General features: G+C 44.9%; 1 protein-coding gene across 8 annotated transcripts in view; it reads right to left on the bottom strand.

Moving 5' to 3' along the window:
- Positions 1-22,856, bottom strand: part of SCN4A (sodium voltage-gated channel alpha subunit 4) — a 121,987-nt gene that overhangs the window by 46,985 nt on the left and 52,146 nt on the right. For all 8 annotated transcript variants that reach the window (XR_008310555.1, XM_053266425.1, XM_053266429.1 and 5 more), the window contains 6 exons: positions 22,056-22,119; positions 21,475-21,616; positions 17,490-17,702; positions 5,423-5,590; positions 3,535-3,658; positions 498-736 (listed from right to left, as the gene is read on the bottom strand). Coding sequence is in view for 7 of the 8 variants with exons in the window: in XM_053266425.1 (XP_053122400.1) it covers positions 498-736; positions 3,535-3,658; positions 5,423-5,590; positions 17,490-17,702; positions 21,475-21,616; positions 22,056-22,119 (950 nt within the window). In the remaining variant the exon portion in view is untranslated. The remainder of the gene's footprint in view (positions 1-497; positions 737-3,534; positions 3,659-5,422; positions 5,591-17,489; positions 17,703-21,474; positions 21,617-22,055; positions 22,120-22,856) is intronic.

The raw sequence follows: 22,856 nt of genomic DNA, 5'->3' as shown, positions 1-22,856 counted from the left end.
CAGTACATAAAGATTCTTAAATAAAATAAATAATTAGAAATAATCTGCAGGCAAATTATCTTAACTGGTCCACCATCCCTGCATTGTTTTGGGGTCTCTGTTAAATTTAAAAACTACGAGATAATGATCCATAACAAGAGGAGTTATTTTCACATATATAACATATGTGATGTTTTATATGCCATATATTCCCCCATATTCACATTATCATTCTCCTGACTTGAACAAAAAACACTGAAGAAGAGTGTGTACTGCCAAATGTGTAGGGCCAGACATAAACTGCTAGGTCTTTGAATCTACTTGTGAGAAATGTTACTACTTGTGAGCTTCCCAGAGGGATCTGACTGGCCTCAATCTGAGTACAGGGAAGAGGGACTATTTCTTTCTTCCAGCATGGCAACTATTATATTTTTATGGGACCAGCGTTCACCCTTGTTTTTGCAAGCCTCTTATGACCAAACCAAAGAATGAAGAGCAGAGGGCATGCATTGGCCTACCAGGTTGCCCACAGACAATACATGGTTGAATTCCTCGGTCATTGGATAGTGTTCCATGGCCATGAAGACAGTGTTGAGGACAATGCAGATGGTGATCCCCAAATCAACAAAGGGGTCCATGACAATGATCTTGAGAATTTTTTTTAACTTCACCCACAGTGGGCAACAGTTCCATATGAGGACTGCATGGGCAAACTTGTACCACCACGGCGGGCACTTCTGGTGCGCCTCTTCCAATTCTGAAAGCAAAAAATCAAGAAAGATCCATACCATACAAATCACTTTCACTAAAAGGAAGTCAGACATTATTAAGCCTGCCAACTTTTATCAATAAATCAGTGAGATCAATCAACTGAAGCTTTATGTGCCAATTAAAATTTCTCCCCACAATGAAAGGCATCAACCACCATCACTGATGCAGAACATTTGGAAGGCCAGCCATTGTGGGGCTACACAGACACACTAGATTGCTTCTCTCTGTACTAAATTTCATAAAACAGCAATTCAAAAGATGACTTTTCCTTTCAGATTGTATCCAAAGCTAGAAGATATTTGCATCTCAGAGGGAAGCCACTGTGGTTTTCCTTCTCGCAAGAAGGGTCATTGAAGCTGGCAGTGCTCAAGCCAAGGCCAGGACAGTTCTCAGGTTCACATCAATTCATTTTATAGTGACTTAAATTATTAGATATTATTGTGTTCATGCAAGATTATCAGGTGTTAACTGCTTATGAATAGGTTTTTAGATGGACAGCTCCACTGAAACCTGATTCCCTATTACTAGCCCTGCCTCCTCCCACTCTGAGGGTTCAGGAACAGCACTGGATATTGCTACCACTAGTAAAACTTGAGTAATAAGTGTATGTGGGGAGTTGTTTCAACATTCTGCCATTATAAAACCTGAACAGTCTACGGGACATAAAACTGAAGCCCGGGTCTGCCTGCCCACTTGCAGACATGAACTAGATGACAAGAGACACCACTCCTCCAAATCTGGTGTAGATCTGATGTAAAATGGCTGAGATACATTAGTTTAAAAATGATCCCTTAAACTCTAGAAAACTGATTGCTATGCTTTTTTGCCATCAGATAACATATTTTATAATTTGTTTTAATGTCCCTTTAAACATTATTTAAAATTCAGATATATGGAGCTTTTTCAGATGGTGACTTTACCGCGACATTACTTTGGAGGATGGATGTGCGTTCACATATCAGCCAGATTTACCACAAAGTCCGTGAGATATTTCAGAGAGTACTCCACACACGATTTGGGTTTTCCCCTCCATACTGGAAACTAGCCCAATTTATGTCCAGGGTAAAAAAAAAATTATGTTCCAAGCTTGCAGTAAAGCCTCAAAGTAAACCTGGAGTAAAGCCTGCTGACTGAAAAGCCACATGGTAAAGCATAATCCTGTGTTGGTTGGGGGGGCGGGGGGAGATCCAATATTTCCTGAGTTATTAGCTTCTGAAGTCTCCATAATAACAGGAAAAATCAACTAAGGGCACTCTGTCGATTTTGCCCAATGAGGGTTCTGAAGCCAGGGCTGTGAGGGGCAAGTCCTGGCAAGTTGTAGAGAGTGGCTTCCTGGAGCACTCCGGCACGTTTATACCTAAACAAGTGTTCCCTTCCCCTTCCTTTTCCTTGATGGCTCCCCACCCCACCACTGCTGAGATGATGGCAAAGTGGCATTGGGCCTTGAGAGGGCTTGCAGAGTGGGGTGAGGTGGCAAATTGACTTAATATGTATCCCTCCCCAGCCCAATTTCTGCCAGGAGGTATCCCTCCCCATCCCAATCTCGAGCTGAAAAACCGAGACAGAGTGTAGGTGCATGGTGCCTCATTTCTAAAGCAGGATAATATGTGAGACTGCACAAAGTCTTTACAGCTTACATGGCATGGAAGTTGAGATGAGCACCTTAATTTGCCATTCCCCTGCTTCTTAAGGCACGAGAGAAAACTGAAAGCATCTTAACTCTCATCTCAAACTGAAGGTTTTTGGATGATTGAATACACTCCGCACTACGGTTGCCAACTGCCCTGCATTACACGACATGTCCCTATTTCCAGGGGAGAAATGCTCATCCCATTCGGGACTCAATTTCTCCCGCATTTTGACCTTTTTAAAAAAAACAAAACTTTCAATGCTGCCACTGTGCCACAGCGGCACAGCAGGGATGGCGGTGAGAGCTCCACCCGCCTCCTAAACTATGACAGATGAGGGCGGATGGCGGGGGGCGCTGGGGAGGCAGGAGGGAGAGACAGGGGTAAAGCAGCACTTACATAGCACTTACATTTATATACCGCTCTATAGCCGGAGCTCTCTAAGCGGTTTACAATGATTTAGCATATTGCCCCCCAACATTCTGGGTACTCATTTTACCGACCTCGGAAGGATGGAAGGCTGAGTCAACCTTGAGCCCCTGGTCAGGATTGAACTTGTAACCTTCTGGTTACAGGGCGGCAGTTTTACCACTGCGCCACCAGGGGCTCTTTAAAACAGCTACTCACTCACGCCTGCCTTCCTACCAAATGAGGCAGATCGGGCCGATTTCAGGCCTCTGAGCACATGTAAGCAGAAGCTTGAAATCATCCTGATCTGCCTCATTTGGGAGGAAGGTGAGCATGAATGAGGAGTTGTTTTGCCACTATCTCTCCCTCCTGCGTCCAGCGCACCTGCCCAACCTCATCTGTCGTAGTTTGGGAGGTGGGCGGAGCTCTCACCACACCACACCCACCCACTGAGCCGCCGCTGCATAGCACCAGCCACCATGGCACCACAGGTAAGTGCAGCTGGCAGCTGCACCCCTGCCACATGGGGCCAAGTCCCTCCCCTAAGTGCTGTCCCCGACTCTCCCCCTACTTGTGTCCCAAATTTGGCCAATGTAATGATGGCAACCCTACTCCCCATTATCACTTAGTTCAGACCAGTTCACTATAGATGTAGATGTAGATACAGATATATGAATGAGAAACATGATTATCTTTTCAAAAAATCCACCCAAAATCAAATTCCTCCCAAAGTCAAGAGGGAACTTACCTTCCAAGGTGTTGGAGACTATACTGAGTGCACTTTCTGCTCTTTTCTGCATGCCTGTTACATCTTGGTTCCCCACATGCAAGTGATTCTGGTCAGACTTCTCATGCTCCTCCCCTGGATCTGACTACAATAGAAAAACAAGATCCAGGGTTACAGAATCCAGTAATGACAATAATCATTATTATTAGAGGGCAACCAAGACGATCAGGGGCCTGGAGCACCTTCCTTATGAGGCAAGGCTATAGCATATGGGGCTTTTTTGTATTTATTCTTTATTATTTCTTTTTAGAAAAGAGGCAACTATGAGGAGACATGCTAGAGGTTTATAAAATTATGTACGGAGTAGAGAAAGTGGACAGCAAGATATTTTTCTCCCTGTCTCACAACACTAGAACAAGGGGTCATCCCATGAAACAGTTTACCAGAAAATATAGGACCATCAGAAGGAAACACTTTTTCACATAGGGCATAATTAATCTATGGAATTCTGCCACAGGATATAGTAATGGCCACTAGCTTGGATGGCTTTAAAAGGGGCTTAGACAAATTCATGGAGGACAGGTCTATCAATGGCTAATAGTCTGGTGGCTATAAGCCACCTCAAAACTCTACATACCAGTTAAAAAGGAGCAACAGCAGGAGAGAGGGCATGCTCTCATCTCTTGCCTGTGGGCTTCTCAGAGACATCTGGTGGGCTAATGTGGGGGACAGGAAGTTGGACTAGATAAGCATTGGACCTGATCCAGCAGGGCTGTTCTTATGTTCTTTATCACCTAATTATGTTGCTAAAACAGCAAGGCTAATTCCAATCCTTGTAGGTATCAGGACTGAAGCCTATAGTGGGTCTTGAACTGAGGACCTGCTGGAAATCCTTGAATCAGGAAGAGATTCAGCCTGTGCACCACCACACTGTTCTGGAAGGAGCTGCATGGTAATCAGCCACACCAACCAAGAAAGGTTCTTACCACTAATGGGCCATAGCAGGTCAAATGATAATCATTGACCTCTGTAAAAGCTTCTGTGTCAAAGCTTGCTCACTGTTTTGGGCATCTAGGAGATCTGTTCTTGCTGGCTACAGATCCCCTTCCCCAACTGCACAGGAGTAAGGGCAAGGGATCCTTCCCTCCCCTGGTGGCCACATACTGCTCACTCACATGCCCAAGTCTTACTCTACCCTCACCCCCTCTCTGGTTTCCATGAGCAGCAGTGGGGTGCGCGGGAGAACAGAACTCATGCCATGGATGGAGCTCAGTTCAGTGGGCCTCTCAAACATTTGTGGGCTCTGACCATCCGGAGTCAGCTATGTCACTTTATCATACCACTGACCAATGGCATCAAGTTCTAGGCCAAAGTATCAGAAAGCATCTAAGCTCAACCTCCTGTACGAAGACATGTTATAGCCTACAGCAACATAAGGCCAAGCTTATCGTCAAGTGTGCCATGAACTAAACCCACAGAATACAAGACAGTGCTGCTCTAGTGAACACTACAGTACCTATGCAGTCTTGGTGTGGTTTTGTCTCTAGTCTACTGAGCTTAGCTAGATGGCAACAGCCACTAACGTAATATGGGAGAAGCAGGCAGGAGTGGATGGCTGACTGTATGCCATGGTAAGGTCCTCCGGCTCCAGTCCAGGAGTGCTATAGACTCCTGCTGCATGTGTCACTTGTGGAACCAGTGCCACAGGTTGGTGCCTGTGGCTTACAGCTAAGCATCTCCTGTCAAACTTTTTCTAGGACATCTCCTCAAGGCAACTTGCACCAGTACTAAACTGCTCCCTTCTCAGGGAGCGACTGGAAAGACAGATGGTGTGACTGTCATTTTGCTCTTGAACTAGGACCTCCCTAGGAACCACCCTTGAATTATTCCTCCCCCATGAGCAACATACCTCATCCACTGTGGCTGACCGCTCCAGCACCAAGCGCGGGATGACCCGACCATTGCAGTCTTTTGGTGCATCTTGATCACTCTGCACCTCTTGGTCAGACTCCCCTTTCTTCTTCTCCTCCACCATAATACTGTCTACAGAGCTGTAGTTTGCAGCCTGGTCTTGAAGCTGCAGATAAACCAGAGGACTGGGTTGGAAGCACCTCTTTTGACAGTGCCCAACTGAGAAATATCTCTCTCAAGCCAACAGGACTGGTGGACCATCTTATTGTTTTAGATTGAACCAATGTCTGAACTTGCTTCCCTGCCTCTCCTCCACTGCATCTGGAATCGAGGCACATCAAGGGCTGTTTAAATGATCTTGGCATCATTGGCCATGCCTTCCTAGAGTGCAGGAAATGCACCTTCTTTTCACAGTTGTTGAAATGGCAACTTACTCACATTTCTGAGAATCTTGAACTTTTATATCTGGGTGGGGGGCAGTGCGTGTGCACATGAAAAAACTGTTTTTACATACTCACTCACTCACAAACACACCTGTGGTTCCAATCCAGATTGAGTGACCCATATGTGCTGCTTAACAAAGAAAAACAATCACTCTGCTTTAAGCACATTCAATAAAGAGGAGAAAGGGAAATCCCACCGTGACTACAAAACAACATTAGTACCGGTACCCCAAGGGGTACCGGTACTAATGTTGTTTTGGAGGCTGATGAAGCTTTGTGGGCGAAACGGCACATATCCGGAAGAGCCGTTCGACTATGATTCATGAACGACATTGATTCATGAAGTTTGTTTTTCTCCACAAGGACATGCAGTGGGCTTTATCTCTGATCCAGGTCAGCTTATTTATGGAAGCATGCTCAACGGGTTCTTTGCTATCAGCATGTTTGTGATTTTACACCTTCATTTCTGTGCAGATGGTATTCAGCATTTCGCCATTGAGGACGTTCACACCTTTTTTTGAGACCACGTCTGACGCAGTCCTTTTGTCATCTGCCGCTTCCATTTTGATACTTGACTTTGCCTATTTCATCCTGCAGCCCAATTTTTGCCTGGCTCAGTTACACCTCCTTCCTTAACTTTTGACTGGTTTTGCACATGCTATTATCTATGCATTCTGCATTGTGAGAAGGCATTACTGTCATTGCACATGTTATTACTTATGTATTCTGCATTGTGGTTGGTTTGAGTATTACTGCATACATTATTATTTTTTTTTCTTGTGGAATTATTTAGTTTAGACTTATGATTTTTGTTTATTAATGTTATGGATTATTTATTACTGGCTTATTATTTCTGAATATACATTTCCAGTGTTTATCTATATTTTCAGTGTTTGGTCATCATTATCTGCATTTTTTTGTTTTGTAGTCACGGTGGGATTTCCCTTTCTCCTCTTTATTGTTTGTCTCATTCTGTGACTGCCCCTTTCCATTGTTTTAAGCACATTCAAAGCATCTAGTGTGTCAGAGCTAAAATGCGCATTATTTTAAGCATGTGCTTAAAGCAGAGTGTTTCCTTTGTTAAGCAGCACATATGGGTCACCCAATCTGGATTGGAATCACAAAGAGAAAGGGGGCTTGGTCCCTACTGTGGTCCAGATCCAGACTAGCTCCCTGCAGCTGACCAGGAGGAAAGCTCCAATTGACACCAATTGACTTTTCCCTCTGATCAAATAGCAGCCACAAAGGGGCCCATCTGGATTGACATCATGGCAGGGGGAAAGATTAAAAACCCCTCCCACCATGATTCCAGTCTGAATTGGGCCCCTTGAACATTCTGTTTAACAAAGAAAAACCAAGCACACAGCTGCATTGGATATGCATAAAGTAATTATCTTCCTTGATTGTCACATACGGCCATTGTCTCAAACTGAAATGACATGTTGGAAGAAACTTAACATTATTTAGCATTTCTATACCACTTTAGAGTGTTCAAAGAGCTTCACATACCATATTTTGGCCATCCTTAACAACAGCCCTGCTAGGTAGGTCAATACTTTTATTTCTGTTAACTTAATTTTTTTTTTTAAAAAAAGGTTATTTAAAACAGAAACCGTAAAAGAAAATAAAGTAGAAAATCGTGCTCGTGCGCACGCACGCACACAGAGCCATAAATAATGGCTCTGTGTATCCAACACAGAGAGGTAACAGGGCTCAGTAAGATAATACAACCAGCCAATGCCATTTCTAGGCACATCAGTGGAGGGCCACCATCCACAGTGGATAGGAAGTAGTACAATTTAATGTTGAAATGTATTTGGTGGTTTAGCTACTTTCTTTTATCTGAGGCTGTATCTTATTTAGAATGAAAGTGTTGTAGGCCAGCATGGTTTTCTCAGTATTGCAGATAGGAGGCAGGGTACAGCTTGCTCGCCACCTGCCAGTCAGTTTACAGCTTACAGTTTACAGTTTACAAGTTTATGAGACTTGAACAGGGTACAGTCTGGTTCATAGTCCAGTAGAAGCTGCTACATACTCCAAGGCTGCTTAGTGTGTGATAGGGTAGAGGCTAAGCAAATGAGCCCCTCTTTCGAATCTTGCCTCTGCCCTGAATTAAGCAGCCTTAAGCAAACCCTTTTCAGCTTCAGTCCCGCATCTACAATATGAGGATAAATAATACTGACCTACCTTACTTTGATAAGTATATGAAGAAGTGCTTGAAACACTCTAAGCACTTTTGCTAGTCATAGAATGTAATAAAGAATCAATATATAAATGACAACAATGAATATTTATATATCGCTTTTCAACAAAAGGACATATATAAATGTTATGTATTATGGCTGATACAAAACATAAGCCAACTGGAGATGAAACATAGCTGTCAAGAACTGATAAGGCTGCCCCCCACCCCATTATTTGTGTGGTCCCCTATTATTTCTATTTAACATAGCCATAGCTTTCCACTTTTATTAGCTGAGTATTGACACCTTGACAGTGGCACCCCACATTTCAATATCAAGATAAGTGTGAGAAACCTAAATGTAAACATGCACAAAAAATGCATTGCAAGTGTACAAACATGTGAAATGGGATGACACGTATGCATGTAATCATATGCATATCTTGTTAATTCATTCACCTCTAAAAGGCTTAGATTGTAAGCCTGCTGGCAGTGTTAGCTCTTTTTTAGTTCAATCACTGTCAGCGCTGAGTCCTTGAAATGTTTTATGAATTATTATTATCTATATACTCATTTCTCTTAGACGTGCCGTTCCATCGGAAATCACATGCGTGGCGGAACTCTCGCAAGAGTTCTGGACACGAGGGCAGCAAGCAGTTTGGGCGGGCCGTGGAGCCCAGCACAGAGAGGGAGGAGGGGTGGGGGGCCCAAGCAAGGAAGTGTGAGGGGCAAAAGCACTGACTAAGACTAAGCCAAACAGGAATAACAGCATATAACAGCAATAGGGCAGTAGCACCAGGTCATTGGGCCAAGCCTGGAACACAGCGACCTCTGCACTAACTTTGTCCGCCTGCCAGAATAAATCACAAAAGATCCATGATTAATGGGGTGACTGCTCTCTGCTGTGCAGTTATGAGTGCTGAAAAACATCGCAACCACAGCAGGCTGCCAGGTGAGCGCACAGCCAAGCAGCAAGTGGAGCAGGGGGAGGAAAGGCCTAGCAAAGTCTCCCGATGGGAGACCAAAGGCTAAGTGCACTACCTCACAGATGCTCTGTGCGGGGTCAGCGAGTCTGTATTATTAATTCTCCTGGGTGCACCTTAGAATGTGCGTTCCAGCACCCAGCTGATTGGCTGGGCGGTGGAGGCACCTGATTGGCTGTGGCGCACCCAGGAGGATTGGTTGCCACCACCACGGCAGGCCCGGCCGCAGAGGCAAGCGGCGGGCCCAGCTGCAGAGTTGAGGCAGCGGTGGGTCCAGCTGCGGAGTTGAGGCGGTGGGCCCGGCCACGGAGTTGGGCGGGAGAAGGAGGGAGGGCAAGAGAGAGGAGGGAGGGAACATAGGAACATAGGAAGCTGCCATATACTGAGTCAGACCCTTGGTCGATCTAGCTCAGTATTGTCTTCAGACTGGCAGCGGCTTCTCCAAGGTTGCAGGCAGGAATCTCTCTCAGCCCTATCTCGAGAAGCCAGGGAGGGAACTTGAAACCTTCTGCTTCAGGGAGGGCAAGAGAGTGGGGCGGGAGGGAGGGGAGAACAGCTGGCCCCAAAGAGGGCACAGATGCTCTGTGCGGGTTGGCTAGTTAATTATTATTACTGCTGCTACTACTACTACAAAAAGTCCATTAATCACTCTTGATATTTGATTTGAGAATCTCTGCTGCATTTCTCTGTTATGGAGGTAAGGTGGGTAAGGAGGTAATCACCTTGCCTTCCAAATAATTGGAGGTAATCACCAAATAATTGGAGGTAATCACTTTGCCTTCCAAATAATAAAGGCTACCTTGGGTATCCTCAGAAAAGTGTAGTTTGGTGAGCCATGTGCCCAGCTGCAGCAGAGAAAAAGCTATAAGGAGAAACTGAAGTCTCAACAGTTTGCCACTGAATGGGTTGCTCAGGAAATATCTGTGTGGACCAGGAACAAGCTCATTCTTCCACAGGATAAAACACTTTATCAGAACCAGTCCAGAGTCCTGCAAGTCTTGAACCATTTATGGAATTTGCAGCAACCCCCAAGGCCAGAGAAGATATCCACTGTCTAGAAATAGAAAATCCACTTCCGAGTGCTTGGAGATTAGAAGCACAAGGCCACAATATTAAGGCATCAGTCTGCATCTGCCTTTATAATGAGGACACTGCTTGTTTGCCCAGCCCAAAAATTAGATTTGGAAGGGTGGCTCAGGGACAGGAAGCAGAAGCAGCCGGCCAAGCAAGAAGCCCTTACAAACACCAGCATGTATGCCTTCCTCTGTCAAATTTTTTTGAGAACAGGAGGACACTCAAGGTCAGAAGGGAGGTTAGCACAACATGCTGGGTTCAAAAAAGACCAAGGAGATGTAAGTCAGGCCACTGGACATCCATCACTTTGAATCCACCTAAGAGAAATTTTAACAGCAAGGACAGGCACACGACAAAACACTTATTCACACAACCAGCATGTGGCTGCCACAGGTTCCAGCCCATTTGTGGCAAGACAGAGGTTTCTATGAATGAATACCGCATGTATCTGCTTTGACAAGTTACCACAAGATAACTTTCTGGAGGCTATTGGCAAAGAAGGAGAGCAACCATGGCCAGCTCACTGATGAGGCTGGATGAGGCAGTCACCTCAGGTAGTGGAGTTGGCAGAGGCAGCAGATTGCCTGCAAGCTGCTCCATTGGCCTGCTACCTGACTCTGGGCTGTAGCTATAATTGAGCAGATAGGTTCAAAGAACCCGGGGGCCCCCGCTCCAGAGGGCCCTCCAGCTCCACCCCCCAGGGAGAGGGGCAAACACAGGCCCCCTCTCCCTCAGCTATGCCCCTGACCTCACTCAAAGCTTACCTAGCAGCATACCAGCTAGCACCACTATTTTCTTCCTCCTCAGCTCCCGCCTCTGGCATTTTCAAAAGATAAAATGGAAAGGAGTGGAAGAAAGTGTGGCGGAGGAGAGGAGAGTCCCTTCCCAGCCTGGCATTCGACTCCGACTCCTCCACACTTCCTTCCACATTAGCTTTTGAAAATGCCAGAGGTGAGAGCAGGGCGGCGGGGGCCGCAATAGCAATGCAGGTACCACCAGGCCACCGTGTGTGTGGGGGGAAAGGGGAAGTGTAGGTTTGAGAATGGATGAGGGTGGCAGAGAGGAAGAGTGGAGCACAGTCTCTATCGACAGGGAAATGGGGAGGAGAAGAGCCAGATGAGGAGTAGAAGGCTAGAGGGGGGTTGGATTGGCCAGCCACAAGAACAACCACCAAGCCCCCTCCTATTTGGAATTCTAACTGCCATCAAGCAAACTGGGTGGGCCCAACCTCCAGTCCCCATACTATAGGGGTCCCCTATACTGCCTGGCGCAGTGGGGAAATGACTTGACTAGCAAGCCAGAGGTTGCCAGTTCGAATTCCCGCTGGTATGTTTCCCAGACTATGGGAAACACCTATATTGGGCAGCAGCTATATAGGAAGATGCTGAAAGGCATCATCTCATACTCCACGGGGGGAGGCAATGGTAAACCCGTCCTGTATTCTACCAAAGACAACCACGGGGCTCTGTGGGCGCCAGGAGTCGACACCGACTCTACGGCACACTTTTCCTTTAAGTACATGTACAGGAATCGACTGCATGCTCTTCCCATTTATTCCTGCTTCAACTTTCCTGCCTTTGTTGTTTCCTCCTCTGTTCTCTCCCTATTATTAATATTAGATTGTGAGCCCACTGGGGCAGGGAGCCATATCTTCTCATTACTTGCAAAGTGCCATGGACACTGATGGTGCAATATATGTAAATAAATAAGTACAAAAATAAATAAGTAAAAGTAAATAGTAAATAAGTAAAAGTAAAAGTAAATAAATAAGTACAAAAATAGATAAATAATAATTTAGTCTTCTAAATTAAATATTATTTACTTCTCTGAAATAAGTCTTTCCCTTGAAGAATACCCCTCAAAAACTGGAAGCGCATTGAGTTATTCGGTACATTCCTGTTTGCTGGCCTTGTTTTTCCTTGACCTTTTCCTTTACCAGTTGCAGGGGAGCAACAGCAGGAGAGAAAGCATGCCACACACTCCTGCCTGTGGGCTTCTCAGAGGCAACTGGTGGGCCACTGTGTGAAACAGGATGCTGGACTAGATAGGCCTTGGGCCTGATCCAACAGGGCTGCTCTTATGCCCCCTGGACTGGATGTTATCTCCTTGCTAGACTACATCACCACAAGTGCAGCCTTTTGAGCATCTGCAGTGGCATGCCAAAGCCAACTCATGTTGGCTATGATGGAAACACATACACAGCCACTTCACCACGGGCGGATGCAGCTAGAATTCAACACAGGCTGAATGAGAATCACAGCTGCCAAGGTGTTATGGATCAGCTGCTCAAGAGTATATATTCATGCACATGAGAGGGAAGACGGGAAGGAAGGGAAGGGGGAGACAGAGGATTGTAGGCTGGAGACCATTTTTTCAGAGTGTGCAAGGTGGTGTGGAAAAAGGATAGCTGCTTGTGTTAAAATACACTCATTACATCTGATCCAACAGGTTTTACACATTTTAAAAACCTGTAGGACATAACTGGCCAGAGATGATTGACTGCTTCCATTATCTTTGAAACGCAACGAAGTGTGTGTTGGTGGGGGAAGGACAATTTTCAGGGTTGTTGGGAGGAAGGACACTTTCTATATCTGTTCAGTGTAAGCAGCTCCATGTGGCTTGCTTCAGGAAGTGAAAAGAGAGTCTTGCTGACACTGAAGTATATTTCTGCTGTCAGTAAACAAGGCCAGGAGGCTGAGGGGCTGTGTCACAGCTCAGGAATGGAGTAGCAAACTGCTGGCTCACAACTTCATGCTGAAGACTCCAAGGCATCCAGAGTGGAATTTTCCTTATATACATGGACAGCTATCCTATCCTTTGCTGAGGGCATAGAAGAATTTACAACCAAAATTGTAAAACAATCTCAAAACCTACTCCCTTCACCCCCCCCCACTCCTCTTAATTTTTACCATGGTTGTTTTGACTAATTATGCATATATGTTTCCCCCTGCATGCCTAATCGCAACCTCAGAGGGCCAGTTTGGACTGAGGCCACAATGCAGGGGGAAGGGCAGGACTGCCAGGTGCTGTGGCCCCAATCCAGATTGGGTATGTGCGCGTGCGCACACACGCACACACCCCACAATCGCTTTTTCTAAAAGAAAATATATCAGGAGATGCATTCACACATTTCCAACATTATGTTTAGTTTAGGGCTTGTTCACTTATGTTTGATTTTTAAAAAGAAAATAGCACACAAAGTGGCAGCAGTCCAGAGTCCAGACTGGGACTATGGGAAAGGGAAAGGGTTAAAGCCACTCTCCCCCATGCTGTCGTCCTGATTTAGATCAGGCACTTGCATAGTTTGAAAAACAAGCATGGTAGGCTCAGAGTTAAACCACATGTGATATTACATGGGGCTTTCCCAGACAGGCCTTCCAGCTCTTGGAGTATCCGATGAGTGAAGCCACTTCGAAGTACACTCACAGCATTAAGGAAGCAGCTCCTCCCCTCTGCTCTTGGGGCGTTGTTTTTGTGTGTGCGCACATTCCCATTGTTTGCCTCTGTGTTTCCTTCTAGCCAATGGCATTGGCTTCCCAGATATGGATGCCTCCCTTTTTCCAAGCACATATGTGGTGTGCTTTACAGCAGTTTGTTTGTAAAATCTCTTTTTGAACCAGCAAAAACCTTAAGCAATCAGACTAATATTGTTCAAAAACGTTAACTGGAGCATAAGCAGAGGTTTTGTAACTATAAATTTCAAAGAGCTTGCTTAAAATTAGTTTTTCCATTTAGGCAAGGCAGTTTCTATCTGCATTTCTAAAGCGTGCTTTACTCCTGTCATGTTAATGATCAGGGGTGAAGAAATGTTGGCTCAGTTTATCAGCCAGACAAAATATTTTACTCATCAGGCTGTCTTGGTACATTGCTCATCAGGACTTTTTTCACTCATTGGGCATCATTTTTCACTCGTCACAAACTAATAAACTAGTGGATTTCTGCAGCCCTGTTAATGATTATGTAAAGACTCTACATGAGTGCCTCTGCTTGGTGTATTGAGAAAACATGCTGAAAAACAGGATTTTTTAAACCCAGAAAAACATCAGGACAAGCTCGAATTTGGAAAGGAAAGCCTGATTTGTGTGTGGGGTGCTTTCAAAGATCTCGCATGGACTTCAGGATAAATCTGGCTGGTGTGTGAATGCAAATACTCCCTTCTGGCAGAGATTCATGGTAACCTTCCTGTCTGGGATAGCTCATGCATTATCTAGATAAGGTTCCATGGGAAAGGGCGTCTTTCGTCTGTTAAATTAAGACCTCCTCCTAGTCCAGCATGCCCTTTGCAGCAATGCAAGCAAGCTCAGTGTAATCAGCTCAGCTCAGCAGAGTCCTCTACTTGAGACCTTATTGGAGCTATTAGCCAATCCATGAGCAAAGAAAATTTTCTCTCTTCCTTCCAACATGTCGTGGAATTTAGGAAGAACCTAAATTCAGGCACAGCCCTAATGCTCCTGTTGAGCTCTGCTTCCCAGCCAAGACCTACAGAGCACTCCCACATGTTGAGCGCTACTGTAGGTCTCGGCTGGGAAGCAGATGTCAGAAGGAGATGAGGGCTGTGCCTGAATTTAGGTTCTTCCAATTAATCTGAGCTAGGAAAGAGGAATATAAAAAGTTGTACCAAGTCAACTCCTGCAGGAAAACAACATGGGGGGAGAGGAAGAGAGATGATATTATTTCTGCTCACTGGGCTTTGCTGAGCTGATGGAGTTCTATTCTCAATCCCACTCCCTTGCGTCAATGGTCCTCACTAAGGTGCCTGGAAAGCAAAGGCTGAAAAGTAACACCAAATAATCAACCAATGTTGTTTAACATCTACATGAAACCACTGGAAGAGATCATCAGGAGATTTGGTGCAGGGTGTTATCAGTACGCTGATGACACTCAAATCTTTTTCTCCACATCAGCATCATCAGGAGAAAGCATAACTTCCCCAAATGCCTGCCTGGAGGCAGTGATGAGCTGGATGAGAGGTAACAAGCTGAGACTGAATCTAGATAAGATGGAGGTACTTATTGTGCACAGTCAGAACTCGGGAGATGATTTTGATCTGCCAGTTCTGGATGGGGTCATGCTTCCCCAGGAGGAACAGGTACACAGTCTGCGGGTGCTTCTGGACACAAACCTCTCCCTGGTGTCCCAGGTTGAGGCAGTGACCAGAGGTGCCTTTTATCAGCCTCAGCCGATACGCCAGCTGCATCAATTTCTTGAGACAAATGACCTCAGAACAGTAGTACATCTGCTGGTCACCTCCAGACTTGATAACTGTAATACGCTCTATATGGGGCTGCCTTTGTACGTAGTCCAGAAACTGCAGTTAGTCCAGAATGCGGCAGCCAGGTTGGTCTCTGGGTCATCTCGGAGAGACAATATCACTTATATCTTAAAAGATCTACACTGGTTGCTGATATGTTTCCGGGAAAAATACAAGGTTTTGGTTATAAACTATAAAGCCCTAAACAACTTGGGCCCTGGGTATTTAAGAGAATGCCTTCTTCACTATGAACCACACTGCCCATTGAGATCATCTGAAGAGGTTCGTCTGCAGTTGCCACCAGCTGGTCTGGTGGCTTCTCAGGAACGGGCCTTCTCCATTGCTGCCCCAAGGCTTTGGAACACACTTCCTGCTGAAATAAGAGCCTCCCCATCTCTTACAACTTTTAAAAAGGCAGTCAAGATGCATTTGTTCACCCAGGCTTTTAATCAGATATTGTTTTAATTGTGTTTTTAATAGTTCTAATGTTTTAAATTTTAAATTGTTGTTATGTTTTAATGTTTTTATGTGTTTTTATTGTTTTGTTGTAAACCTCCCAGAAACTTGCATTTTGGGCGGTATACAACTATGTTAAATAACAACAACAACAACAACTAGTGACCAGGCAAGACAATGGACAAGAAATTCTCTCTGAGTAATCCTGAATCGTATGGAAACTATGCTATTTCTGTTCCTAGTGTTGGATAGACTTTACTGTGATTTTGTTGTGATGGTCTTTTCTAGGCTGCTTTGAAATATTGTTTTGGCTTTAAAGTGGGAATACATTTTTAAATACATAATATATTTCAGTTTCCTATAGCTGCTTTTACAAAACTGCCTTTGTCATGTAGCTTGGCCCTCATTCTTCCAAACGCATTAACCTATGCTCCAGATTTTTGGCATCTGGGATAAAGCTAGTCATATGCTTGTGTTTTAATACTTCTTATAGTTTCATAAGAATGCTTTATATGATGATTTATATGTGTTTCAACTATATTGCTACAGCCATGTTCTCCTGCTGCACAAGTTTTTCCCTGCACTTGGCGGGGTCCGGTAATTGATGGGCCACTGAAATTCCTTTTGTCCAAGAAGCCAGATAGGAATGTCACATCCACCTGTCTAGTGGGGGTTTGAAAAGTTGGAGTTTGGACTCTGATCTGAGAAAAAGGAATGCCTGCTAAGAAACCTGAAAAGGGGACAGTTTTGAAGGGCAGCAGTGCTTGGAGACAGGCATTCCACTGAAACAATTACTACCTTACCTGTGTGCTTGCCTACATACTGTAACTACCTGCTCAGCATGGACATTTGTAAATAAACAGACTGTAGCAAAGGCACAATAAGTTTCCAATGCACACTCTCTATTATGTGTCCATAAGACACCTAATAGTAATCGTTACCACAACCTTGTGTAACCAGGCTGCCTTGAACCACATCAGGAAGGGGCAGGGGTGTAGCTAGGGATGACCCGGCGGCCCCTTGGAGTGAAGAAGATAATGAAGAAAATGGGGGGTGGGGTGGAGTTGGTGGGCCCTCGAGAGCTGGGGGCCACAGGTTCTTTGAACCCATCTGCTCAACTATAACTGCACCCCTGGGAAGGGGAACTATAGAACAGTATTCATACATCCAGAACTTTGATGTCTTATGTCTTTCCACTAAGTTCTTGGGACAGAAACAATCAGGACATTAGCTTTCAACAACAGGCTTCCTTATTTAGCACAGTTAACCAGGAGCATTTCCAGATGGGCTTTGAGCTCGGAATGGAGGGTGTGTGTTTGCACATTGGCCAGTTTTGCTCCGAAGTCTATGCACTATATTGGGGAGCACTTCACACACGATTTGGGTTTTTCATTGTGCGTTAGAGCCTAGCCTGATTTATGTCCAGGGTAAAAATCCACTTTTTGTGTTGGGTTTTTTGGACAAATTCAAACTTGCAGTAAAGCCTGCTGTCTGGGGAAGCTCCAGGAGAACTCTACACACTCAGTAGACCAAGACAGAAAACCAAGACAAGCTCCAACCACACAGTTCTGAAGAGAACAAAGAAGGGCTGTACACATTCTTAAAGAGACAGTACCCATATGCCACAGAAGCTATCAGAATTGGAAGAAGCAGAATACAAACAACAAGCTACCAACCAGCTTCTGTTGCTCTTCCTGATGCTTTTTCAGTTGCTCCATCATCTGTTGGAATTCCGCTTCCTTCTCCTGCTCCTCCAACATGGTTGCATCATTCTGCTCCGCATAGGCCATCGCTACGACAGCCAGGATCAAGTTGATGAGGTAGAAAGAGCCCAAGAATATGATCAAAATGAAAAAAATCATGTATGTTTTCCCAGCGGCTCGCAGGGTCTGTGGGAAGAAGAAGAATCTCCTATCATCGTTTTGACCTGGAAACGTTGCTCTCCAATCCCCAATAGTGTCTTTGGTTATTCGGTAGTAAGATGGAAGCCCTCTAAGCATGCTCAAGGGCACTGTTGTGTGCTGCTACAACACACATTTCTTGATATATGAAAACATGCTTCTGGAGCGGAGGGCCAGACTAAGGTATTGGAGATCCGTAATTAGATCTTCCACTTATTAAATGTTTTATTAAAAAACAACTAAAGGGTGGGGGAGGGAAAATCAGGAGCATGGCAATGGAGTGGGGCAGATTAACCCTTTCCTTCCTTGCTGTTTTCCCAGTGAAAATTGCTTCCTTGGCAAAGCTGTTATTGGTCCCATTAGGGAACATTTATAACCATATATTTTCCCTAACACGGCAAATTGCAGCTTGTAGGGGAGCAATTTTCAATGGGAAAATGGCATGAGGAAAAGAAATGCATCCCCTTCCCTCACAAAACTACAACCCTGATATGAATTCCTCCTACAGCTGCTTTTTAACAAAGATTTAAAAAGATGAAACATCTATTCAAGGACCTCCAATTTCTCATCTAATTTGGCCCTCTTATCTGTGAGGCAAGTGCAACCTTGCATATGCTCAGAGGCATTTATGATCATGACCAAAAGTCTGGCATTGAAGAACAGGAGGTTTTAGTGGGCATCCACTCTCCAGTTTACCAGGGATGAATACTTCTAACCCACTGGCAATCAAGATACCCGGTACCAGACAGGTCAACTCCCTGGAGCTTTCCTTTGCACTGTGGTTTGGGGAAAGGTAGGGAACAGCAAAACGTATTTTCTGAATTGTGGGAGAGACCTCTCACTGTTTCTTTTCTTCTCCATACCTCAGCACAGAAGGCCCTGTCACTCTTCCAAGTCTTCTGCATATGCCACAAGATATAGAAGAGGAGAGGGTTGCTGGGTCTAGTAAGCCAAGCCAACATTTATAGTGTCCTGGACTGAGGGTTTCTAGAGGTGGGGCCTGGCTTGAATTAAGGCCCAATTTTTCTCCTCTAAAATATAACATTTTGACAAAAGGGCTCTCTGAAGTGAAAATGTTGCTCTCCTGGTGAACAGATTAGAACAGTCACCTTGAAGTTTTTCACACAGGGCTTTCAAAGCCAATTAACTCGCATCCCCTCCGAAATGGAGGGGGTGCCTTCATATTTTTATTATTTATTCATTTATTTAATTTCTATATTGGCCATATTTACATATCAGCCATATTTATATATCGGCCAGAATTACCCTGAAGTCCCTGCGAGTCATCGGGGAGTAGATCGCACACAATTGGGGGATTTTCACTTTGCTTTAGAGCGTAGCCCGATTTATACCCGGGGTAAAAAAGTCCACTATTTGTGTTGGGTTTGGGGGATAACTTTGAGTTCACAGTAAAAAAAAACCAGTAAACTCGTGGCAAAGCCTGCTGTGTGTAAAAGTCCCTGGTGAACAGATTAGCACTTGAACACTACTATAATGGGACTTTTTATCAAACTTTCTACCTGCAGGAACCCATTCTACCCATTGACAGTTCATGTCAGCTAACTCCTACTTACCTATCACAGAATCCCTGCACATTGCAGAGGGTTCTGGGAATAGGGGAGTGTTTTGAGGTGCACACTCAGTTCATGTCAGAATGCTGGCCAGGCTGTTAGATCCATCATTTCACCATGTAAACTAAGAAGGCACCTTAGAACATACCCAGAACTCAGCTGGGGCTGTACAGTGCAGGGACAGAATGATAGTGGAGGTCAAGCTGACTTCCTGAGAAGCTTGACCAGTATTACTCTATTACTGTCTACTGCTCTATTACTCCAGTTAATCAATGGAATCCTCTGCCACAGGATGTGGTGATGGCCACTAGCTTGGATAGCTTTAAAAGGGGCTTAGACAAATTCATGGAGGCCAGGTCTTTCAGTGGCTACTAGTCTGGTGGCTATAGGACACCTCCAGGCTCAGAGGCAAGATGCCTCTAAATACAGGTGGACCCCATTATCTGCCGGAGTTCTGTACCCACAGATTTCCGTGGATAATGCGGCATTGGGGCAATGGGAATTGTGGGGTTAGGTTCCTGCATGGGAGTCCAAAAAACAGAAAAATATTAGAAAGAAAATGCCATACTGTGCTCCGCGGATCTCTATCTGTCCAGCAATGCCCCCCCCCAACAGTCAATTTGTCCAATTTTCCACCAAAAACACAGGGGGAAATCCTGTCCCTCCCCCCAACAAAAGAGCCACAAAATGGCTCCTTTAAGCAAATAGGAACAGTAGATACACAAGTATTAACCCTTTCTGTACCTGTGTGTGCCGAGGTCAGGTGCCTATTTTTGGACTATGGATACGCGGAACCACAAATAGTGGTGCTGCGTATAGTGAGCTGCACCTGTATCTGTTGCAGGAGAGCAATAGCAGGAGAGAGGGCATGCCCTCTCTCTCATCCCTGTGAGCTTCTCAGAGGCATCTGGTGGGCCACTGTGTCAAACAGGGTGCTGGACTAGATAAGCCTTGGGCCTGATCCAGCAGGGCATGTACTTATGTACTGTTCTTTCAAATTACCTATGTTCAGCCTCAAGGAAAAATTATTCTGTAACTGGAAAAGAAGAATGAAAATTAAAATGTTTGTCCATTTTTTTGTTGGTTCTGTGATCATGAGCCTTTTCAGATGGCAATAAACTGCAGGTTGTTCAAAGCTTTCACAAATGTCCCAGGCACAATTTACTCCTAGTATACATGCTGCTGCAAGCTTCTGCCCTATGTTCTAGCCCAATCTTATCCTCTGTACATGTGCTGAGCAGGAATCTCACATGATTTTCACAGCAATGGCTGCTGGCCAGCTCTTGCAATTCAAGAAGAACCCACCTTTTCATTACTGCTATTGTGGCAAGTTCTTCTCAGAAAGTAGGAGCCAGGCAGCAGATGGTGCTGCAAAAATCATGGGAGGTGGTCCCTGCTCGGCATGTGCACAGTGAACAATATTGTGGTGTTTACGGTTAATCCATTCCTTGATCCAGGCCAGCTTCTGAATAAAATAAAAAAGTGGTTTACTTACTTTTATTTGAATAGTGGAGTAGAGGCATGGCCAACAAACAGCCAGCAGCAAGAGCACTAAAAGCAAACTGCACTTGTAAATAATATATATTTCAACAAACCATTAGTATTCCTGATTTTATTCCACTGCCTTGTCCTTGCATGTCACAACTCTTTCCTCAGGATTCTACAAAGATCATGATAGGAAGTTAAATCATTCTTGGAACTTCTGTGAAAACTGTGAACATCCCACAGTTTACTGCCATCTGGAAATGTCCCGTTTCTTAAGCTTGTTCCAGGATCCAGGCTTACTAGGAATGTGGACATTTTTGGGCAAGTACAAGGACAGTGTTCTTCACACTGTCTACCTGCAGGAACTCCCCACCCCACCCTGGCATCAATCCATCTTCCAAGGACTCTCTGAGCATTGGAGATGTTAGTAATGGGGAAGGATATGATGGTGCACACTCTGTTCCTGTGACATATTGATAAGACCTATTGGGTTTCACTGTCATCACCTACCTGGTCCCTAAAACACACCCAACCCGCCCCTGCAACTCTAGAGTGTAGGGGAAGATTGGTGGTGGGCACAGTATCTTTCACAAAAATCTTGTCTGTCATTACTGCTCTTCTCCCTGAGGGCCCTCACAGAATGAGCTTTTAAGGAACTCCAAGGTTCCTCAGAACGTAGGGCTGAAAATGCAAACTCGACCTACCAGTTGGAAGAGGTTTTCCCAGTAGTCCTGAGTCATAAGGCGGAAGAGTGCGAGGAAGGCCCAGCTGAAGGTGTCATAGTTTGTATAGCCATAGTTTGGGTTGCGGCCAGCTTTCATGCAGGTGAACCCTTCTGGGCACTGCCTACCAAGAAGGTCAAGAAGAAAAAGAGGATGTCAGCAATACACCATATGCAAAGCCATAAAGAGTCCCTAAATCTAAGGAAGAGTGCAGGCACTAGGTGTCTAATTCCACACTCCCGCAGGAACATCATGTAGACAAGGAATCATCATCATAGATCTGTCAGTTTTTTCTCTTTTCTTGCGTCGTGGCAATTCAACACACACAACTTTTCCCAGCACAGCATTCTGGTACCCTGTTGCTCCAGATTACATCTGGGTTCTGTTCCAGTTAATTCTGTTCACTGAAGAGAAAAGTTCCTCTTCACCTTACATATGGACAGATTTCAAGTTCATGTAAATATAGAGGGGAAGGGCCACTGGGAGACATATCCCCTCCCCAATCGCAACCCCCTTCCCTCCTCAAAGGAGAGCCCACAGTTGTCGGGACAGACCTCACTCACCCAGCATCAGAACTGTTTCCACAGAGCAAAGCATCAAGGGCGCCATCCAGGAAATAAAAATTGGCTTCACAAACAAGAAAAAGCAAATGTGAGAAAGTCTGTACCTTGGAACAATGGTAAAATTACTTGAAAAGAGCTATTATATGTGTTGAACTGGATATGCTATAGGAGACCTGTCATGATCTCAAGCACAGGAAGGTTAAAGTCAAAACCAGCCATGGGGAGTGGAATTTAATCCTTCTGACCCCTGGTGTTTTCTCAATATAATTTGCCACCCCAACACTATTTATCCATGTCAACTTCATCAGAAAACGCCTAACGTCCCTAAATTCTGGATGATCTCCAATTAGGAATTGACAGAGGGAGTGTGACTCTGTTGATCCTAACTTCCCTAAATGCCTGATTGGAGGCAGTAATGGGCTGGATGAGGGAGAACAAACTGAGGCTGAATCCAGGCAAGATGGAGGTACTCATTGTGGGAGGTTTAGACTGACTGACTGACTGACTGACTTATTTATTTGATATACCGCCTAGTATAAAAATCTCTAGGCAGGTTACAAAATTAAAACATACAATATAACACGTTTAAAATTCTAAGATCTAAACCACTCAGGAAGTGGTTTAGATCTGCCTGTTCTGGACGGGGTTGCACTCTGCCAGCAAGAGCAGGTATGTAGTCTGGGAGTACTTCTGGACCCAAACCTTTCCCTGATTTCTCAAGTTGAAGCAGTGGCCAGGAGTGCTTTCTATCAGCTTCAGCTGATTCGCCAGCTACATCCATTTCTGGAGATAAACAACCTT

This window comes from Hemicordylus capensis, chromosome 6, assembly GCF_027244095.1.
Source record: "Hemicordylus capensis ecotype Gifberg chromosome 6, rHemCap1.1.pri, whole genome shotgun sequence".
Taxonomy (NCBI): domain Eukaryota; kingdom Metazoa; phylum Chordata; class Lepidosauria; order Squamata; family Cordylidae; genus Hemicordylus; species Hemicordylus capensis.
The sequence above is the reverse complement of the archived record's forward strand: the minus strand, read 5'-3'. Positions and strand labels throughout refer to the sequence as shown.